The sequence below is a fragment of the Schistocerca nitens genome, unplaced genomic scaffold, assembly GCF_023898315.1.
Source record: "Schistocerca nitens isolate TAMUIC-IGC-003100 unplaced genomic scaffold, iqSchNite1.1 HiC_scaffold_376, whole genome shotgun sequence".
Taxonomy (NCBI): domain Eukaryota; kingdom Metazoa; phylum Arthropoda; class Insecta; order Orthoptera; family Acrididae; genus Schistocerca; species Schistocerca nitens.
This window is the reverse complement of record NW_026045910.1, coordinates 3,340,002-3,361,702: the sequence shown is the minus strand read 5'-3', so window position 1 is coordinate 3,361,702 and position 21,701 is coordinate 3,340,002. Positions and strand designations below refer to the sequence as shown.

The 21,701-nt window shown below is 41.3% G+C and overlaps 1 protein-coding gene across 2 annotated transcripts in view; it reads right to left on the bottom strand.

The window, feature by feature from the left end:
* The window catches only part of LOC126229611 (COP9 signalosome complex subunit 1-like), a 93,119-nt gene extending 80,416 nt beyond the window's left edge, over positions 1-12,703 (bottom strand). The window contains exons 1-2 of one of the 2 annotated variants that reach the window (XM_049942353.1): positions 12,627-12,703; positions 11,984-12,073 (exon numbers count right to left, since the gene is read on the bottom strand). In XM_049942353.1, the coding sequence (XP_049798310.1) occupies positions 11,984-12,073; positions 12,627-12,659 (123 nt within the window). In that variant the 5' untranslated portion in view covers positions 12,660-12,703. Of the gene's footprint in view, positions 1-11,983; positions 12,074-12,512 lie in introns of both variants that reach the window. The other variant, XM_049942352.1, reaches the window with a different exon arrangement.
* Positions 12,704-21,701: the final 8,998 nt, after the last annotated feature.

Sequence of the window (21,701 nt, the reverse complement as noted above, 5' to 3'; positions counted from 1 at the left end):
ATAACGTATCGGATCCAGCATCTGCGATGTAAAAGGTGATGACGAGCTCTATGCAAGATTAATGTAACCTAGATGGGACTGAACCAATGCTGTGTAGAGCAGTATCAGAGTAGAGTGGTCCACACTACAATTGGTGTTGCCGACGCATCGAAAATCTCTAAAGTGTGTCCAACATGTCTGCTTTAGTTGAAGATTGGAAAGCCATGTCAACTGGGCATCAAAGACCAGTCTACCACATTGAGGGACTGGCCATCAAGGTACAGATATGGTTGTGGATGGACTGTACAGAAATGACAGAAATGCATAATGCTGGTTTTGGCAGCCGAAAAATGGAAGCCATGAGTGAAAGTCCAAGATTGCGCTTTGTGTATTGCTCCTTGCAGCCTGTGATAAAGGGAATCATTCCAGATGGTATCTGAGATAATGGAATACAGGCACATAGCAGACGCTGAGGCATGGGCGAAATCTCGAGTAAAATTCTCAGCAATATGAGTCCAAGCTGGTGAGGATAATAGTGTTCAGGGAAATTCCTGGAACACCTGTAGGAGGATGGCAGCCAAAAATGGACCCGATACTTCACCATACATGCATAAAGAGGGATTATGCTTCCCTATGGCAGCAACATATCATTCCCAACAAATCCACTTCACACTTAAGAAGATAACAGGTCTGAGCATCCCATTTAAAGGCCAGAATGTGGTCGAGAGATGGATGCTGTCTGTTGTGATGAAAGGCACAATGACAGTTCTTAATAGCCGCAACAATTTCTGGGGTCCGCCAGGGGATAGTCTTCTATCGGGGAGAACCTGAAGAAGGAAATGCCGAAGCAGCTGCCGAAAGGATTGTGTCTGTCATACTCCGCACGGACTCGTCAGTGCCATCATGTGATGGAGCAGTTGGGATGGCAGCCGAGGAAAAGGCATCTCAATCTGTATTAGTTAAGGCTCACCTGGGTAAGTCAAAGCCCACCTGGGAAGGCACCCAGATGAGTGCTGCTGAAGAAAAGACGATGGGAAAATGATTGCTGTCACACAAACAGTCATGAACTGCCCATTGAACAGACGGGAAGAATCCAGGGCTACAGATGGGCAGATCAATGGCCAAGAAAGTGATGTGTACACACTAAAGTGTGGGGGAGCTCCAATGTTGAAGAGGCACAGATCAAGTGCTGCCAGCAAGTTTTCAACAGTCTTGCCCCAATCAGTGGTCACAATACCAATCCATAGACGGTTATGGGTGTTAAAATTCCCAAGGAGGCAAGAGAGGAGGCAAGAGAGGAGGCAACAAACTGTCTAGGAAGTGTACGAAGAGCAGGAAGCTTGGGAGATCAGCCTGGTGGGAGATAAAGATTGCTTATTGTTACTGCAGAGTCCAATTGGATCTGAACGGTAATTGTTTCCAGTGCAGTTTGAAGAGGAACTCAGGAACTAACAACATCCAAGCAAACCTACATACAGACACCCGGAGGCTCACAAATGGATGACTCAGTTCTTGCAAAAGATTAGTATGCTGGTGTATTTTAGTTAAAGGGATCAAACTGCGAGGTCACCAGTCCCTTCATTCTATACATATCGAATCAGGGATCATCAGAAGAAGCATAAAAAAGGCAAATCCTGTGAAGCCCAATTGCAACCAAGGTATAATAAGAAAGAGGTAAAAGCAAGGAGAAGTAGGAGAGGAGTGAGAGGGAGCAAGGTGGGAGAGTCGCTCCACCAGAATGCAGTTGGGAAGTCACCCAGATATGATTTGCAATGGGAGAAGCACCCTCTGCATCTGGCCAGTACTACTCACCCTCTGTTACCCCCAGAAAACGAGCAGCTCACACAAGACAATAAAATTTTAGGAAAGAAAACATTAAAAATGGCAAATATAAAAGAGAATAAAAAGGTAGGAAGTATAGGACCCAGGCTGGACCACCGACCAAAGGCTGCAGTAAATCAGTCTGTCAGTCTTAAGTATTTGTATTACACATGGTGCTGGCAAGTCCTGGTAAAATGTAAATAATTTACAGGCAAGGGTAACAGCTCGTAAATATTAGAGGCATGGAGTCATCAAACGGCATATAACAAAACCTGTGGAAGACTTACTGCCTCCACTTTTCAGCGAGTTGTTACCTTTGCTCCTAAATTATTTACATTTGTCAGTCCGTCTAGTCAGAATGATTTCTATTATTCCACACTTCTCTACAATGTATAATCTTACAAAATGTAGCCAATGTTATTAACATGTTGAAATACGGAGACAGACTGTATGTGATATTTTTAACATTGCCTATAATACGTGTCATGAACAACTAGGAGTTAAGAACATTTGCTTGGCAAACACCCCAAATAACTTTTGTGTATTTTGAAGACCCTTCATCAATGATAATGTGTGGTTTTCCTTCATTCAAAAAATATTCAGCATCAAAAATTTATCACCAAATCTGCAATATGTGAACATTCAAATGGCAAAAGTAAAACAAAAGCACCTCACAACACACAAACAAGTACAAGTGAACAAAGTTCTGACACATGGGAAAGATCCATTTTGCTTCAATGGTCACAGTAGAAAGTTACTGTGAGGACAAAGAATTTCATCACATACTTCAGACTCTGCTCTTTTTAAAAAGCATAAATAGGACTAAGATTAAATGAGTGCAGAAAAAACATTATGACAAATTTTTGATGAATTATAATGTAATCTCTCTCCACCAAACAGAAAAGCAGCCAAATACTTTTGAAATACTCATACAATTGTTCACTGACTACAATGGCAGCAAACTGGGAAATGACAGAATTTTTTTCTCTCAAAATGTTTTCACTGAAGAACACCAACAACTCCTCTTTTGGTTGCGTCATAAAAAAAAAATTATGGACAAGGAGAAATGTTTGTGGAGCTCAACAGTGAAGTTCATTGGTATAGGCGCAGATAATGCGAAGCAACAGATATTTTATCATAAATTTGGAAGTAATTGGGTGTTCCAATCACCTGGAAAATGTGCAGTTACCTTGTATTTTCAAAAAGGTTCAATGGACACATGCATTTTACTGTGTCGCTGTTGATTGGTTGGGGGTTAAGGGACTAAACAGAGATGCAATCAGTCTCTTGGTCAACAGGTAGCTCATCGAAAGTTAGTGACATCCACCAGAAAGCAGATTGAATAATGAAAGTACATAGCAGTGATAAAATCAAGGCACTGGAAGCAATACTGATGCCAGAACTGAGCAATAATTTAAGAACACAGGTCATAGCAGACAAGGGGTCTCCCAGGGCTCACGTGCGGCAGGAGAAGCCCCACCAGCATCCAACCCCCACCAAACTGACTAAGGTGGAAGACAGTTAACGGTATAGAATGCCTTCTAGTTGGGAGATTGGTTTGGGGTATAAAGGGACCAAACTACAGAATCACCAGTCCCTTTTTCCTGATGCAAGCAAGGCTCAAGGTACAAAAACATCCAAAGTATGTTTGAGAAAGTAAAAGGAGGTAAAGGAATGGGGAACCATACCTAAAAAGAAATGGAATGAACAAAAAATGGGGAAAACATACACCACAAGGAAAAGTAGAAGAAGGTAATAAAACCCTAGAGCAGACGGTCTGGGCTGGCTAATCACAATAATAAAAGAGGATGAGCCAGCTACTCTGCAATACATTAAAATGTCCACCCCAAAAAGACAAGGCAGGATGAATACATGTAAGGAAAAGATAACCACCAAGACAAACAAATGCAAAGAAAGTGTGACAGAGTTAAAATGGAAGGAAGGTGGTGGCCTCGGAGAGAAGGCTAAATGGCCACCCTTAAATGGTACGATTAAACCACCCCCCTCCCCCCCTCATGAATAAAACTTAAAACTAAATCTGCTGTTGAGCCACTGTCGCTCAACACCGAACGTAGGGTGCTGGGAAGGTTAAAAGTCCGCTGCAGAGGGGCTAAAAGTGGGCAGTCCGGCAAGATGTGGACGACAGTCATATGTGAGCCACAGTGACACCGAGGTGGATCCTCGCGACAAAGTAGGTAGCCATGTGTTAGCCACGTATGGCTAATGCGGAGCCGGCAGAGAACCACAGAATCCCTGCGAGAGGCCTGCATGGAGGACTTCCACACATACATAGGCTCCCTTAATGGGTCACAATTTGTTGTGCGTACTGAGATTACGCCATTTCGTCTCCCAAATCTGAAAAACGTGGTATAATAATGATAGGTCAGTTACGGGCATGCTGGTCTCCAGAAGCAGTTTCCGTGTAGCATGCTGGGCCAGTGTGTTGGCAAGTTCATTTCCTGGGATTCTGATGTGGCCTGGGGCCCACAGAAACACCATGGAACAACTGGACCATTCCAGGGCATAGATGGATTCCTGGATGGTCGCTATCAAATGATGGCGGGAGTAGCACTGGTCGATAGCTTGTAGACTGCTGAAGGAGTCAGTACAGAGAAGAAACGACTCACCAGGACATGAGTGGGTGCAATCAAGAGCACGAGAAATGGCCGCCAGCTCTGCAGTGAAAACACTGCAGCCATCTGGCAATGAGTGCTGTTCAGTATGTCCCCCATGAACATATGTGAAGCCAATGTGACCATCAGCCATCGAGCAGTTGGTGTAAACCACTTCATGGTCCCGGCAAGTGTCAAGAATCAAGAGGAAGTGACAGCGGAGAGTCGTGGGGTTAACTGTGTCCTTAGGACCATGTGAAAGTTCCATGCAAAGCTTCGGCCACCTCACTTGTTGAAGACTATGTTTAGCAATGACATAGAGAATGGAGGGGGGGGGGGGTTTGGCACATCCCAGGTTGTGAAGTACTGTCCATAACATCCTGTAACAACAATCTGGGTGTGGTTCATTGCATGAAATGAAACTATGGCTCAATCTAATACGACAATGCAGAGGTGATGTGAGAAAGTGGATTCCTTCCGGGAGGAATGGAAGTGAGAGTGCCAGCCAGCGGGATAATGCCAGGCAGCAACAGTCTCCTTGGCCGTACAGAGTATATTAGAAGCAGCAGTAGACCACCAGATGTTTGATCTACGAGTGATAAGAGGTTTTGTTTGCACCTACAAATTCACACCCAAGATGGTCAAAGTGAATGCTGGTAAGAATTGCTTCTCTAGCCAAATGGTCAGCCAGTTCACACCCTAGGGAACACAAGTTTTGGGGACCCAGAAAATGAGAACTGAGCAGCATGGCTAAAGTCAGGCAGTCAGGAATAGCAGAGATCACAGGGACAAGAGTAACACCAAACAACAAGTTGAAGACTGCTTGTTGAATCCCTACAAATTAAAATACAGATGAGGTGTATCTGTTTAATAAACATAGGCCTTTGTTAGGGGCTACCAGCTCTGGTGTAAAAATACTAAATGTTATTGGCAACAAATATTCTTCTTGACTGGCAGGAAATGTAAAAGCACATCCTGTACAATCTGTGGTTTTAGAGCCACCAGCAAAAATTACAGCAGCACCCTCATATTCCTGGAGGCAACAAACTTTAGATCCCTGAAGTAGATTGGTCCTAATATGTTGTCTGAGTACTAACCAAGTGGGGAAGTGTGGGAAAATGTGTGGAGCACTTTCTGAGGAAGTCAGGTGGAGGTCACGGCAGACAGCCTCCAGGCACATTACCATTGGTAATCCCACCCGAGGCTGGGTGTCAGGGAGACTATGCCCATTGTATACAAGGAGAATTTGATTGATTGGGTGATTAGGAAATTCTCAGATGGTAATTTCTTAAGTGAGCGAGAGTTGGTATCACTGGAACTGAAGGAGGATCTCTGCTTTGGAAGAGATACTGTTTATGGGTCTAGTCCAGAAAACACCAGTGACCAGTCTTACTCCGGAATGTTGGACTGGGTCCAACAATTTCAAAGCTGAAGGAGCCACTGAGCCATAAACATGACAACTATAATCCAATCTGAACGAGACCAGGGGTTGGTAAATATGGAGGAGACTAGCGCGATTCGCAACCCAAGATGAAGCTGAGAGAGAGAGTTAAACTTTTCCATGCAGCTAGTCTTTAGTTGACAAATACGGGGCTGCCAAGTCAGCTTTTTAGGAAAGAGGAGTCCCAGTAGTGCACGACTTGCAGTTTTAGGGGAGAAAGGTGGAAGTCATGGGGAAAGGGTCCAAGAAGAGGTCCCATATATGGCACCTACTAGCTTCAGCCAATATCAAAGACTGGGAGCTACACTACATGCAAAAATCGCCAACATGGGACATAGGAGAGGAAAGTTGTCGGATGGATGTCACTAGCCCATTGATCATGAGGGAGTGTGTGACATTCAGTACAGAGCCTGGCTGCATGGTATTCTCTAGAACCTGTAGGGATCCAAGTGATGTACTAGCTCTCAGACAAAAATCTTTACTGAGCTTTGAAATCCAATTCACAGAGGATAAGAAAAATATTATACCATCATGTGTTGCCATTTGCATTATGTATGTCAAAAAAGAGTGCAGTGAGGTGTTGGCATTTAGAAAGACTTGTCAGATTGTTGTTTCCTAATCAGATGGCTGGTAATGGATTGTCCCTCCTGGAAACTACACTGACAGGGGAACAAAAGCCTCTGTGACTTGAGAATCCAGTGTAATTTTCAGGCTACCATTCTTTCAACCAGTTTGCTGAGCATATTGGTGAGGTAAATGGCTGATACCTTTCAATGGATGTCGGGGGTTTTGCCTAATTTAACGATTAAGGCGATGATACTACCTCGCTACTGCAAAGGGAAAACACCTAGCCAAATACAGGTGAAGAACATGAATCGATAAAGTCTCCAAGTAACATTCAGATGTTGGATCATCTGATTACGAGTTTAATCACAGCCCACAGCCTGGAGCTGTAGCAAGTGAAGCCTGAAGCATGTACCCAATCAGCAAAAGGTTTATTACATAATTTGGCAAGACTGAGGGGGGTGGGGTAGGTGAATGGTACAGAGATTTCTTCAACTTTTTGCCTATGCATTTGAAAGGTAGCTGAGTAAGAAGTTGGTGTCAGTGCTGCTGAATAGTGAGTTGCAGGTGTTTAGCAAGAACCAACACTGGTACAAATACCACCATTAGGATGAGACCTGGAGCAGTTGCTGATCTTTGGCGGTTAGAAGATTACAGAGCTTGGCCAACACTTTGAATGAAGTGGCATATCTTCTAAAAGACGAGACATTTAGTTAGATAGTGTGAACTAGCTCAAAGCTGCTTAAAAATAATGAAGGTCTACATGAAGGATGTAACTCAAGATGTTGCTGAGCCCTTCAACAATACTGAATAGCTGTTGCAACATCTCTGGTCCCTCACGTCACCAGCTAGCAGTGGAGTGGGCCTGTAGAAAGGGAAATAGTTCCAGCAACACAACTGTATTGGAGAAGTCTTCCACAACCTCATCAATGCAATCTGTAGGTTACAGACACAACATGGCAACTGGTTCATCAGGCAGTGACAAGAAAGTGATAGATCACCTAAAGCTGGCCAGTTGCAAAGATTGTTCAGTCGCAACTGTTGTAGTGAAGCCACTGGACTGAAGGAAGAGGCTGTATGGTTGACAGCCACAAGGTGGCAGGGGCAACATGATATGGGTACATATCAAGATCAGAAAGATGTTGGTTAATCCGAAGACCACTTTTTCAGGAACTATTGCCAGTCTCCATTAACATATCCTCTTGATTTCTGCAATCAGTCATCTTACTACCCAAATAAAAAAAAATTTTCTTCGGCATTGCTCAATTTAATTCATCTGCATCCCATTATCCTTGCTTTACTTAGCCAATAATCATGTGATAGCCTCTTGTCAAGACACTGCTCATGCTACTGAACCAATCTTCCAAGCTCTTTTTTGTCTACTGCAACCAAAATGAGTTTAAAGCCTTTATTTCTTCTTTTTGAACTTTTCAGAGTTCTCTTCTGCAGGATGTTCTTGAGTTCACATCACATAACTCTTACTGCACGTTTTTGTGCCCGGAAAACTTTAGCTTGGCTTGGTGAATTCCCCAAAAAAATAATCCCATATGACATTATGGAACGAAAGTAAGCATAGTATGCCAGCTTTTTTATTTTTATGCCTGCTGTTTACAGAATTTCAAAGAGTGTATTAAAAAGTAAACACTGTCAAAAATCATGTTCTAAATGTACAAATAGTATAAACCTTTGGCCTTTTACAATTTATCTTCTAAAATAAGTCAAATGGTCAGTAGTGCATCGAGTGTAGCTGCATCTGTCCAGAATCCAAACTGATCTTCCCTGGGGTTTGCTTCTACCAGCCTTACCCTTCTTTTATGAATAATCTGTGTCAGTATTTTGCAACCATAACTTATTAAGTTGATGGTTCAGTTCTACTCTCAACTGTCAGCACAAGTCACCTTTAGAATTCAGATAAAGAAGGATGGTATTTCACTTTTCTCATATCTTGCATACTAGGTGGAATAGTTTTGTCAAGTATGGTTTCTCCCAAGTCTCTCAATAATTCTGAGGAAATGTCACATACTGCATGTGCCTTGTTTCGCCTTAGGTTTTTCATAGCTCTGTCAAATCAAAGGGACAGAAATTTTGCTGTCCACTTTAGAGACCTCATGTATAGAAGTGTCCTCGGAAAGTACCTACATGCAGAAAAACAAAATAGGCATGCAGATTGCAGACAACATCCATAACTAACAATATAATGTGCACAGAACAATAACAATATTTGCCCCCAGATTCCAGTACTAATACTATGATTCGCATGTTCTTAATTGTCAGAAAAGCCTTTTCAGTCATCTACAACAGTTTCACGCACAGTTACACAACATTTGTTACAAATTTTATGTTTTGTTCACTGTTTTTATGAAGCTATGTGCACATTCCGATCTAATATGCCCTTATCCTGTAGCCTAATGAAACATCTATTGTTCTGTTCAACTATAACTTCGTGTTGTATAGACAAGATTTTGTTACTGGTCTTTCATTTTCAAGGATGGATACGAATTTTAAAAATGGACACTTTCATACTAAATTATTCATGGATACTTTGAACAAAAGAAATATCTACATTCTAAAACACTTATTTTACTCTTTATTGAAAAATAATACTGCACAAGCAGGGTCGACTGAAGTGTCCGATCCCACCCGTTGGCTTTGACCCGTGACGTAAGGCTGTTGTGTGTGACGTCACAACGGCGCGGAATTTAGTTTGTGAGAGTGGAGTGTTTGTAGGTGTCATTTTGATGCGATCGGTGGTGCTCTCTGGTGGTGTGTAAGGTGATGTTTTTGGCTGAGTTTGCGAGTGTGGCATCGTGTGGGAATTTTGGTAAATTGCTTTTTTTATGGCTTTGGTAGGTATGGATATGACTGACAGGGTCAACAGTATTCGGTTGTCGGCTATGATGATGGACAGTGCGTTGTCTCTAATAAAATTTCTTCAACTATTCGGATTTTTGGATGAAGTCGTGAAGTGTTCAGTAAGTCGTGAAGAAATGAGGCTTACTTAAAGTTCCGGTGTCTCGGACCATGGATGGCTGTATGTGGAGATGTCGTAAGGATAACAGGTCAAGGGAAGTGTTCGATCCCAATGTGTTGGCATCAGGAGATGTTTTTGGGCTATATAGGTCAAGGGAAATGTCAGATTCCAGATGATATTGTGTTTAGTGGTATTTGGGGAGTTTTGTGATATCCGTTTTTTTCGTCGTTTTGTATGGGGGTGGGTGTGTAAATTTGTTTATATTTAGTTTGTCCCCACCCAAAAACCCCCTATTTCCCCCACTTGTCCCGTTAGTGTCATTAGGCTTTTTGTGGAATGTGTGTGTGTGTGTTTGTTTTTCGATGTATTTTCGTCCTCATAATATGTATGTAACGACTTTATATGCGCCATACTGGAATCGTGATTTATGGTCGTTTCCGCCATATTTGTGACGTCATGGGTCAAAGCAGATGCGCGGGATTGGACGCTTCCATATTTCCGCACAAGCACCAGTTACTGGTCAAATTCTTACTTAAGGTTGTTGCCTCACTGCACAGATACCTACTCAGATATATAATTTGATGCAACGTGTCAGCAGTGTTTTATTCTATATATTTTGTGTGTAAATGAGTGAGATAATTCGTTAGTCTCTTGTCGCATGTATTTCTTAAGACTTCAAAAGCTATTCTAGCATTTGCCATAATCATTTTTTGGTAATCAGGGAACAATTAAATCTTCCAGGGAATTAATGTGCCACCTCATTCAGTAATAGCGCTAACCTTACTTTATGGATGCTGTAATTTCTACTATTCTTCATCTCAATTACTGTGAATGTGCGATTGCTCGAGAAACCATCATTTTAGCATCAAAGTGTGTATTTAATTATTCAACTGGGAAAAGCACACCACAGAACTGCTTAAGCATCTTAACAAATCTCTACTTGCAATGCGAATTGTGTCAGACATAGGGGATATAAAAATGAAAAAGCTGGCATACTATGCTTATTTTCGTTCCATAATGTCATATGGGATTATTTTTTGGGGGAATTCACCAAGCCAAGCTAAAGTTTTCTGGGCACAAAAACGTGCAGTAAGAGTTATATATGATGTGAACTCAAGAACATCCTGCAGAAGCTTGTTTAGGGAACTAGGGACACTAACTACTGCATCCCAATATATTTATTCTTTAATAAAATTTGTCATTAAAAATATATCACTTTTTCAAATCAACAGCTCAATTCATGAAATCAGTACTAGAAATAATAATAATCTTCAAAAGGATTTAAAGTCACTTCGTCTTGCACAAAAAGGTGTGCATTATTCAGAAACAATAACTTGCCAGCGGCCATAAAAAGCTTAACAACCAATGAAATTCAGTTTAAGAGAAGCCTAAAGGATTTATTGGTGGCCAACTCCTACTCCATTGATGAATTTCTCAGAAGAACCAACTGATTTTTTTGTGTGTGTGTGTGTGTGTGTGTGTGTGTGTGTGTGTGTGTACAATCTAACTTCAATGTGTTCATTGTAAATAAGCATTATAGTAGTTGTATTACACGTTTATTACCTTATAAATAACCAAATAAAAACTTTTCTTATTTTAAATTCAGTGCATTAGTATTTGTAAAATGATTCTTTCATATAGTGTTCATTAAAAAATGAATATCATTCCACTTGGGACCTGTGGAATGGTACATTATCTTATTTGTTTGAGTTGTAAATATTTGTCATGTATTGTTGTTTTCCCAACATGTTCTACATCCTGGAGGACCTCCTCACTACGGATCAATTGGAATTAAAGTAAATCTAATCTAATCTAGGCCACACTTCCCTTTACTGCACTACATACTGCAGCTTGTTTGTCTCCTACACTGGGATGTCACAATGGGATTTATTCCAAAACCTTCTTTAACTGAGGCAAGAAAATCACTGTTACACTATCGGTAATTGCTGAGGTACAAGAATAAGGAACAAATATACAATACAATTTATTTCTATCAACAGCTTGGCTTTGGCTTTCATGTTTGGGAAATTACACACACTGTAAACCAGTGTTCACTTTCGAAATATATTTAAGTAAAGTATGTTTAAGATTTGCTGCTATTTCAATACTTTGTGTAACCATATGCCAACAAAATATGTAAACAAATGCAGGTAGAACTGCGTATCAGCATCTAACACTAATGACATCTTACAGGCTTGATCGGAAAACACCTCCACATTCAAATCACAAATGAGCAGAGCATGTGCCAAATCTCTCAACCGAGTGTCTTATGCCAAGATAGAGTACTTTGGAGAACAACGTGCCAAAGGACAAAGATGAACATCCACACCTTTAATTGCATAAAGGATGCTAATGACAACGATAACAGCCCAGTTAAAAAATATAATTTAATGCCAGTGTTGGTTAACATGTTTCTGAACAACTTCCTTACAGTAATACTACCAAGTCTTCTTTTTTTTACCCACTGGGCAGCAAACTTCGATATTTCATTTCTACTCACACCAGCAATACCGTATACGCTATATTCCATATACTTTATACACGCCCTTACATAGATAACGTAATTTCAAATCAGCAGTCTGTATTACTACTCACCAACGTTGGGTTTTCCACAATATATGGTTCTTCTTCATTATTATCGTTATCCTCCGGTGGTGCGTCTACTTGCATTGGCTCAACAGGACTCTGAAAACCAAATACTCCCAACATTAAACAGACTGTATCTAACACCGATAAGTGATAATTAACCTCATAGTATACGCTACACGGTCAAAGTTATGATCACAGACTTTACTAATGATGACCAAAGAAAATCAAATAGTAACAAAAACAACATATCTCTTCGAAAGAAAAACACGCATTTCACTGACAGCACCAATCTCTAATAGTATGTGTTTATATTACAGCTCTGCATTTACTGCTAGAGATCTGCTTATACCCAAATCGATTCCTCTTTGCACTTTACTGTACTACGCAAGCGTGAAGAATTACTAACGACGATACAACTCTGATAAAACAATTCAATGTATGCAAATAGACGAATGTCATACTGCCTCTTGAGGTTACGACACATTATTATCAAATCATATTAAGATTTTCATTGAAAATCACGAACTATACTTGCATGGCTGTCACTGAAATACTTCGCGAGGCGCCGCATAGCAAAACAAAATTCGAGATTTCTCACAAAACAATTAACTTCTCTTTTCTGTCAATTCTCAACCCCTTCCACACTCACTTGGTACAAAGCTGACTGCATCGGCAGCGGCATTTTGATGTAAACTGCGGACACTTGATCAAAGATATAGACTTCAACTTATTTGGAAGATGATCACTGGGTCCTCCTACAAAATTTTCACAGCAGAATATGTTATATATTTGTTCATATTCTGAATTAATTTAACTTATTGCTAAATTATAAGTAACGAGAATATTATTTATGTTGCATGGATTTTATCTACAGATTCCAAAGAAGTAACAGATGATCGAGGTGATCTTGTGTCACAGTAGGGTGTAAACGTGAACTACGAGCGATACGGTAACCAAGCAAAAGTCAACATATTAAGTACTATAAATCGAAAAGCAAATACCGCTATTTTCACTGAATCACTTATCTTCATAATCAGAAACAAAATGCAAGCATAAGACACACATAGTTATCGATCACTTAGTCAAACTAACATTTTTCAGGCAACAATATAAAGTTGTTATAGATATCATACACTCAATACCTAACATTACAGAAAATAAATAGTGAAGCTTTAACGCATATGAAGGAGACAATAAAGTTTATGCCCAACAACTGTAACCTGTAAATAGGTATGCTTTATTAGAGTTATACTGTAAAGAGAAATTCCGTAGTCCCTTACTACAGAGGAAATTAAGTCCATACGAACTTCAACAACACTTATTCGTCATCATCATCATGATTAGTTTTCTACTATGTTAGTAGCAGTGCCAGATCGAGAACATTTTCCCGCACATACGATATACAATGTGGCGCCCTTCTTCCCCTTACCCCTGGGGCGTGCTTTCACCCATGCCAGTTTTCGCTGCTAATTAAGTTGCACCCCATATAGAAATTTTTCATGTAGGCGCCTCTGTTCCCTTCGCAGCTTGGCGCCCCAAGTGGCTGATTGTGTTGCTTGACGCTTAAACTGGCCCTGGTTAGCAGCCTCTTTGCTCTCTTAGCTCATCACTTCCTTCTCAATGTTGCTATATGTTCTGCCTTCCAGGACATCACACATAATATGAAATCTCTTCTTTCCCAACCGTCATGCTATATATCCTTCTAAGACTGTTTTTACAAGACACTCTCTCTCCTTTTTTTAATAAATGTTCTATGGAGTTTATTCTAATTACAATTAATAGTAATCTCTACTCTTCTACTCTTCTCAATACATCCCTACTTCTTTTTCTCATTTCTTAAAGTAATTACAAACAGGTTTTATTGTTCCCTTCATAATCTCTTGATAAACTAAAGAAAAAATATTTTTTTGAAAAGCGAACACTTTATAAAAGAAAATGAGATTTAGGAAGCTTGCATAAGGAACCTCATAATAATGCCACTTGTAACAGAGCATGGTGGGACTGTCCTACTTGTTAGCATAGCACCTCTGACATCTATATTAGTTTTTCCCTTGTTTGATCTCGTTTTGTTAATAGTAAGTTCACAATAGTTACTTGAAATATCTAATTTCTTGTTCAAATAGTGAGTCACAACGCTTGATTATTCACTGTGTAATTTTCCAAATACTGAAGAAAGTAGTAGGCTTATAGATGGTTCACATAGAAATGTTTTACTTAAAGAAATACTCACAGGTTACTACGAATGCAAACAAAAAGAATGTGAAATTTTCAGTGAGCAAAGAGCTGCATCTTTACAATTTCTTAGACATTCCCAGTGACTCATTGTCATGTCATAGAATCGGGTATACCACCAGTGGTCCTCATCTTCCAAGTATGATATTTGGACATCGTAACTTGATGTCTTCCTCAGGTACTCCCAGACACTGATCTCTATGCTTCTTTTTTTCGTTCTTTATACTGAGGAGGGGACAGAGTGGGCTGTTGTTTACCCTTTTCAGTCCATGGAATTTTACAATTTATTTTTATTGCATTTATTTACGTTTTCTTGCAATACAGAGCATAATCCATTTAGAGACAATTACAATTTTACAATATAATTAATTGAGACTATATTGTAATTTCTGATACAATTTATTAAGGCATTACTATAAAATTTTTTGCAAATATCACATTTTTATTTTGCACTTTCCTTATTTTCTGAATGTAGTTAACTGAAATATTTTTGATGTATATTACTTACAATATATTGACATTAGTATAGTGCTTATGGAGAGTGATGTGAGGAGAAAGGAAGAGTTAGGACATTGCAAAAGTGTATGGAGTTCAGGTAAAGTGTTTGTACAGAGGTGAGGTGTATGAATTACTACTTACATAGGTCAGAGTTGATTGATTGTGATAGGTCCTTGAGTCGTCCTTGGCAATGTCTTGAGATTCTTGTGGCCGTGGTGCTCTGTGTGTACGTGTGTGTGTGTTTTTCAGTCACCTGTTCTCTCATGTAGATGTGTGGGAGGGGGAGGGGTGGTGGGTTGTAGTGTTTGCAGTGAGAGGTTCCAAGATGGGGGCTAGGTCTGGGTACATTGTAGCGGTGTTCTGGGCTAGTGTGAGGGATAGGATGACGTACTTGAACACAGGCTTCCGTTGTGTTCTTTGGTTGGTGGCAATGTGGCCTTCTATGTCGGGCCTATTGTTTAATATATGTTTTCCATACCTTGTCCTCAATCTGGCCAACCTGATTTGGAGGGGGTTCGACACTGTTTTATGGTAGACCTCAGTGCTGGGTATGATTTGGGAGAGTGTTGCAATCCTGTGAAGGAATCTCCTTTCTGTGCTGTAAAGTCTATTTCCTATTGATGCATGTATGCCTCCCAGGGGGGCTGCAGTATATGCCAGGATTGGTTGCATGAAAGTCTCATAGGCATGCAGTGCGTTTTGTGTACTGCAGCCACTGAAGTGACCTTACACTTGTCGGAATCTTGCACTTGTTGGAGTCTAGTTTTGTTTAGGAGGCGACTTAGGTGGGTCTTCCATTCCAGGTGTTTGTCAATATGGATCGCAGGCCATCTGGAAGTGTCGTTTTGGCTTAAGGGGGTTTCCCATAGTGTTAGGTGAATGTCGTCTTCTTTTTATTGTCTTGTTTTGGTTAGGTGTCTGTGTTTAAAAAGGACTATCTGTGTTTTTGTGAGGTTAGGTCGTTTCCTCCATTTGATCATCCACTTTCCTAGGCAGAGGAAGAACAAGTGTGTCTTACATTTTATTGTTGTTATCTGTAATTCAGTGCAACAACAGACTGTATCGCCTGTGTAGAGACCTATTGTTTCGCATTCCTTCTTCATGGTAGGTATGCCAGCAGTGTGTAGGATGTACAAGAGTGGGGACCAGATGCAACCCTGAGGGACACCAGCTTGTGGGGTGAAAGCTTCAGAATTATGGGTGGCGACATGCACCCTGCAGGTCAGTTTAGTGATGTACTCTTTGATTACTCTGACGGTTTTAGCTGGTATACCCACGTTAACCAGTTTGAAGAGCAAGCACTTGTGCCATAGTTTGTTCAGCACACAGGAGCACTGCAAGTGTGCAGTGTCCCTGGTCGAATACTTTGGTTATGTTGTCGATCAGTTCGGAAAGTGGGTCGTTAGATGAGTGGTTGTGTCTGAACACTGATCTTTGCTGAGCAGGTCCCATATTTACACCTGGGAGGTGCCTGGTGTTCACTACACCTTCTGGCCTGCTGTGGCTGTTACTTGCAATCGTCAACGTCTTCAGGCGCTCGCTCTTCTGTCTGCATCTGTTACAGCTGTCTTCTGCAGTGGTGGCCATCCCATGGAACTCTGTGTTAGGTTCGCGCCCGCCATGAGCACTGTAGACGTTCCTTATGCTGTTCTCGACCACTGCAGTTTTCTCTCTAGGCCATGTGTTCTTCCTGGCATTCTGAATTCAGTATGTGCTTGTGTGGCACGAGGCTGGTGTTGGAGCTGCATATTATGTCTGTGAACACTTCTGCAATCCCTTGTGGGAGTAGCCGCTGTGGTGTTTTGTATTATGTCTTCTCCCAGGTTGTATGGTGCCTGAGGTTTCAGGTGGTTGATGTTCTCCATGACTACTTTAGCTGTCTTCTGAGGAGGCAGTTACCACCTGGTGCTCTGTATGACGTCTGATCCTGTTAATTACGTCCCTGGTCGTCTGAGATTCTTTACCAGAGAAAGAAAATTTTTGTGTGTTTCTGTAGTAGTTCCAAATCCGGATTCCAAGCCATACTGAGCTGATATCCTGTTTCCCGGTTGATCAGGTTCTCTGCCATCTTGATTTCAATAGACACAGTGATGACACTATCCCAGAATCTGTGGGCCTGAGCCAGGATTCTAGTTTTGTCATAATTCGTTGTGCGTTCAAGACCAAGACAATGTTCTGCTACAGCTGTTTCAGTGACCTGTCGTAGCCTCATATGTCTTTGGTGTTCTTAACATCTTATGTCCACTGTTCTGGTGGTTTGACAAATTTAAGACGTACCAATTTCACAAGGTATAAGGTAAATACCACATTTTCTTAATCCAGACTGTCCTTGACCGTTACAATAAGGGCCCTGATCTTGCTGGGTGGGCAGAAGACACTTTTGATTTCATGTTTCTTCAGGGTGCTGCTGATCTTAGCCAAGACAGGTCCTGATAGTAGAAAGGCTACCATCCTGGTCTCTTCTTCTTGTTCCTCTTCTGTATTAGGTCGTCTGGTGGCATGTAATGCTTTGCAGGTATCTCTCGTTGAATATCTGTTGTCCATGAATACACGTTGAAGATGTTGTAGCTCTGTTGTCAAGCTGCCCGTGTCAGAGACTGTCTTGGCTCGGTGTACAATCGTTCTGATCTCTCTGTTCTTCTATGTTGGACGGTTGCAGCAGTCAACCTATAGATATACGCCATTGTGAGTTGGTTTCCTATACTCATTGTGGCTGAATTTCCCCCATGCGTTCCTCCTCACAATGACATCCAGGAACAGGAGTTGACCATTATTCCCTAGTTCTATGGTGAACATAATGTTGGGATGTCTTGAGTTCAGATGGTCCAGGAATTCGTTCAGTCTTTTCCATCCATGTGGTCAGACGACGAATGTGTCATTAACACATCTGAAGAAACACATCGACTGGTAGGCAGCAATTGTAAGAGCTTCATCCTCGAATTTCTCCATAAAGAGATCAGCCACTACTGGATATAAGGGCCAACCCATCGCTACTCCTCGAGTCTACTTGTAACGCCGGAAATGCATATCCTCCTATTTCCATCTGTTGTACTGTAAGTTTTTTCCTTAATTTGTTACCTGAATATATGACATTTCTGTGCCTTTATATATTGTAATTGTTTTACTATTTGTATATATATATATATATATATATATATATATATATATATATATATATATGTATGTATGCATTTATGTCGGTGTATAATTGGTTTGTTTCGTAAATATTATTTGTATTTTTACGCTGGGTCTTGCCTAGGGAAAACTGCTATCGAACGATTACATCGATAGGTCGTGTGAAGAATCAAAGTGTGTAGGATCTTTGGTAGTGTTAACTCTGCCGCGTGGAGCGCGGGCAGGGCAGTCGGAGTCTGGCTGGAGTAGCGAGTGGAGCAGGTGTGTGGTGTGACGCTCCCGCGAGTTGCCGCGCTTTCGGGGTTTAGCAGCATGTAATTGCGCTCGACTTGCAATGATAGTTTCTGACATGGTGTCGCGGACGGGAAGCATTAGCTGGCGCACATCAAGAGCCCGTTTCGTCTGGTGACCGTGTTGAGAAGAACGCGCGCCAACATCCAGCTTCTGCAACAGCGACGGCCGACAATGAGTGACTGTCGCCACCTCCTCGATCGACGGCTTCAAACCTTCAATCAACTAACAAGGAAGACCAAAAGCACGTAAAGTTTCAGAACTGTATGGCAGACCTCAGCTTTTCACATTGTTCCATTTGCCTCGCAAAATTACAGCAACTTAGCATGAACCTTTGTTGCTCATTGTCCCAATTGCATTACCAAGCAGGGTCCCTTCCTTTTTCCGAAATGAAACCGAGTGTCGTTGAAATTCAGACGCCAGCATTAAAGTACTATCATTGCATTTCATTACTTTAGTTTCCAAGTGCAGTTAAAGCATAGCTGGCTACAATAGTTAGATTACACAAGCACAAATTAAGAGTGCGAGTTTTGTTAGCATATTTTAGCTTACCTGTGACTGCAGCTCAGCTTGGTACGTACTAAATTTTATTATTGTTAATTATTCAGAATCATTTAATTCAAGTTCAAAGTTAAATCTCTTGTTTCTAAATTGCGTAGAGTCAAGTTGCTTTTGAAATGATTGTTGAGGTAGTCCAAGACTAACCGTATTCTGCTGGATTTCGATGTGCTTCAGAAAGAAAGCTCACTATTAACTTCAGTCACTAAATTAACTTTCGATTTTCCGGTTTTATTAATTCTTTTGCTAAATTAAGTCAGAGTGTAGCGAAATTTATTACTTCTGGCAAACTTTCAGTTTTCACACTACACGTGTCAACCTTCAGTTGCCACGCTTCTAGTGCTAATTATATGTGTAATAACCTTTCTTTTTCAGTTACTATAGTAATTGTCCTTAGGACTGGCGACCGTGATTTCCCCCAAATCTCAAATATCTAATTACCGCTAGTTAATTGTTGACGTAACGGCCGCACATTTACTTTCTTTATTAACTTTACCCCTTTTCAAAATTAATTTCCACCAGTTTCATTTGCATTTTTCCTTTCATTTAGATGTAACCCTTTCCTCCCTCTTTACCGACAGATTAACTTTGGTGACGATTGCTTTTCCAAAATTCCCATTAGGTACACGCGGTTTAATTTTTCACTGTCATTAAGGTCGATAAGTGAGGGGGAGGTTACACGTGGCGACCTGGTGACAGGACAATCTTCAAATTTGAGGTTGTTCTGGACACGAATTTTGCATTGTGCAAATCTCGTAACAAAGTACTGGTTACGAAATGGTCGATACATCAGCGAGAATATTAGTCTGAGGAATCCTAATTAGATTTGAGATTTGTTATTTATATTGAAAATTATTAAAATGAGTGAAGGCAACAATTACCAAAATTTGGTAGACTTGGGTACGGAACAATCGGTCGAACAGTGGGAAACACGCACCGCGGTACCCATTGTTCAGGGGCAGGCAGCTAGCATGAAAGACGCGACCGCCGAGACGCAACAAAGAGCAGAAATGGAATTCCAAACATTAGAAAATGTTTCGGAATCGGAAGTGAAAATCAAATCGGAATCCCTTGATGACGAATACGGGGGGACAATTAAAGAGGAAGCCACTACGGAAGTAAAACCGGTAGTTTCCGGGAATTTAACTGATTTATTGAATGTTTTGATTAACGAAATCAAGGCTCAGTCTAGCAAGATAGAAACTCAATCGGCAGAAATTAAAGCTCAGTCTGGAAAAATTGACAGGAAGCTAGACAATCAGAACAAAGCTATTAATGTTGTTAACAACAATGTTGGAGTTGTTAACACAAAAGTTGATAAAATCAAAGAAGATATTGTTGTGATTAATACCGAAATCGGTAATCTTAAACAGGAAATGATAGGCGTTCAGGCGGAAATTGCGAGCATAAATACGCGTTTTAATTCCGAAATTAGCAGAATCGAGAAAAGTGTAGGAGACGCAGTTGCTCCGATCATCGAGAATAAGGTGACGGAACAAATTCAATTAGTGAGAAAAGACGATCAACAGAAGGTGGAAACTTTAAAGGTTTTAGTATCCGAAGTAGATACCAAAGTGAGGAAGCAGGCTAATACCTGCGAAGAGAAAAAGAGGGAAGTGGAAACGCTTGCGACAACCACTTGCTAAGTGATTACGAGAGTGTCGGAATTAGAAAAGAAACTTGAAGAAAAACAGAGCTATGTGCCAATCTGTGCACATAGTTCGGAATTGTTGACGAAAGAGGAGCGGTTCGACCCCTTGAAAAAAGGCGGTATACATGCGACGGATTTCATTAAAAACTGTGAAAGAGTTTTACCCAGATCATGGACTAATGAGAGAAAAATTAATGCGGTTATTGATGTGTTGGCTGGTGATGCCAAGCGTTGGGGCTTAAACCTCAACATTACGAACCTGACCTTTGACGAGTTTAAAAATTTGTTTCTGGCTGAATACTGGTCAGAGCAAAAACAGCAAAGTGTCTGGCGCGAATTTGTCGTATCGAGGCCTTTCGATGCGAATTCGCGCGGCTCGATGAAGGAGTTTTGTGAGGGCTGGATCCGCAAGTTGGAATATTTGCGTGATCGCCGCACGGAATCTGAAATAGTCTGGGAACTCTACAAGAAGCTTCCAGATGATACGAAACGCTACGTAGGAAGCAATTACAGGACAATCAACGATTTCCTGGAAAGAGTGGAGGACGAGGACAATTGGCGCAATAATCGCGACAGTGGTAGAGGCCGTGGTAACAACAACGGGTACCACAGCAACCACAACAACGATAACCATGGGAATAATGCATACCGCAATCTTGGCAGCAGTAACAATAGTGGTTCGGGCCGTAATGACAATCGGTACAATGCAAATAATAACAGGAATGACGGAAACCAGTATCATACTAGCGTGATACGGGCTTCGCAGAATAGTAATAACGCCAGAGTGTGTGATCAGCCGCCTCAGCAGCATCCGGGGAGCGTATCTGCTGGGACGAGACAGGGAAACCATTAGCCGCGCCGGTGAGGGGCCGACCGGGCGTGGAGAAATTTTGGCGGCCCAATAACCGTAGAAAACCCAGGTGTCGTCGTTATGAAAATTCCGTGTGGAATAATCAACGGCGGGAGAGTGTGCCAGTGTTAGGAGAAAGGAGTGCGCCCACAGGTAGTAAATCAGCTGTATACACGGCAGTAGGAAGTACATTCACTGTCAGTGAGAACAATTTAAGTAGTGTTCCGGAAATCGATTATAAAGTGGTAGCTGTAATACCCACAGCGGAACGGGAGATTGAGTTTAAGAATGATTCGCAAGTGTTGAGAGAAGATCAGATGTCGGATAAAACGTCCGTCATCGAGCGAGGGGATGCAGAGAGGGATGAGGTCTGGTTAAGGCAGTTCGGTCGCTTATACGACGAACTAAGAGATTATAGGGGTCTGTATGGGAGAAGCGTTTATGGGGAGCGCGGGCAGGATTTGCCGCGTTTCGTCCCACAGGAAGATAGTATTTGTGAAGTGATAGGA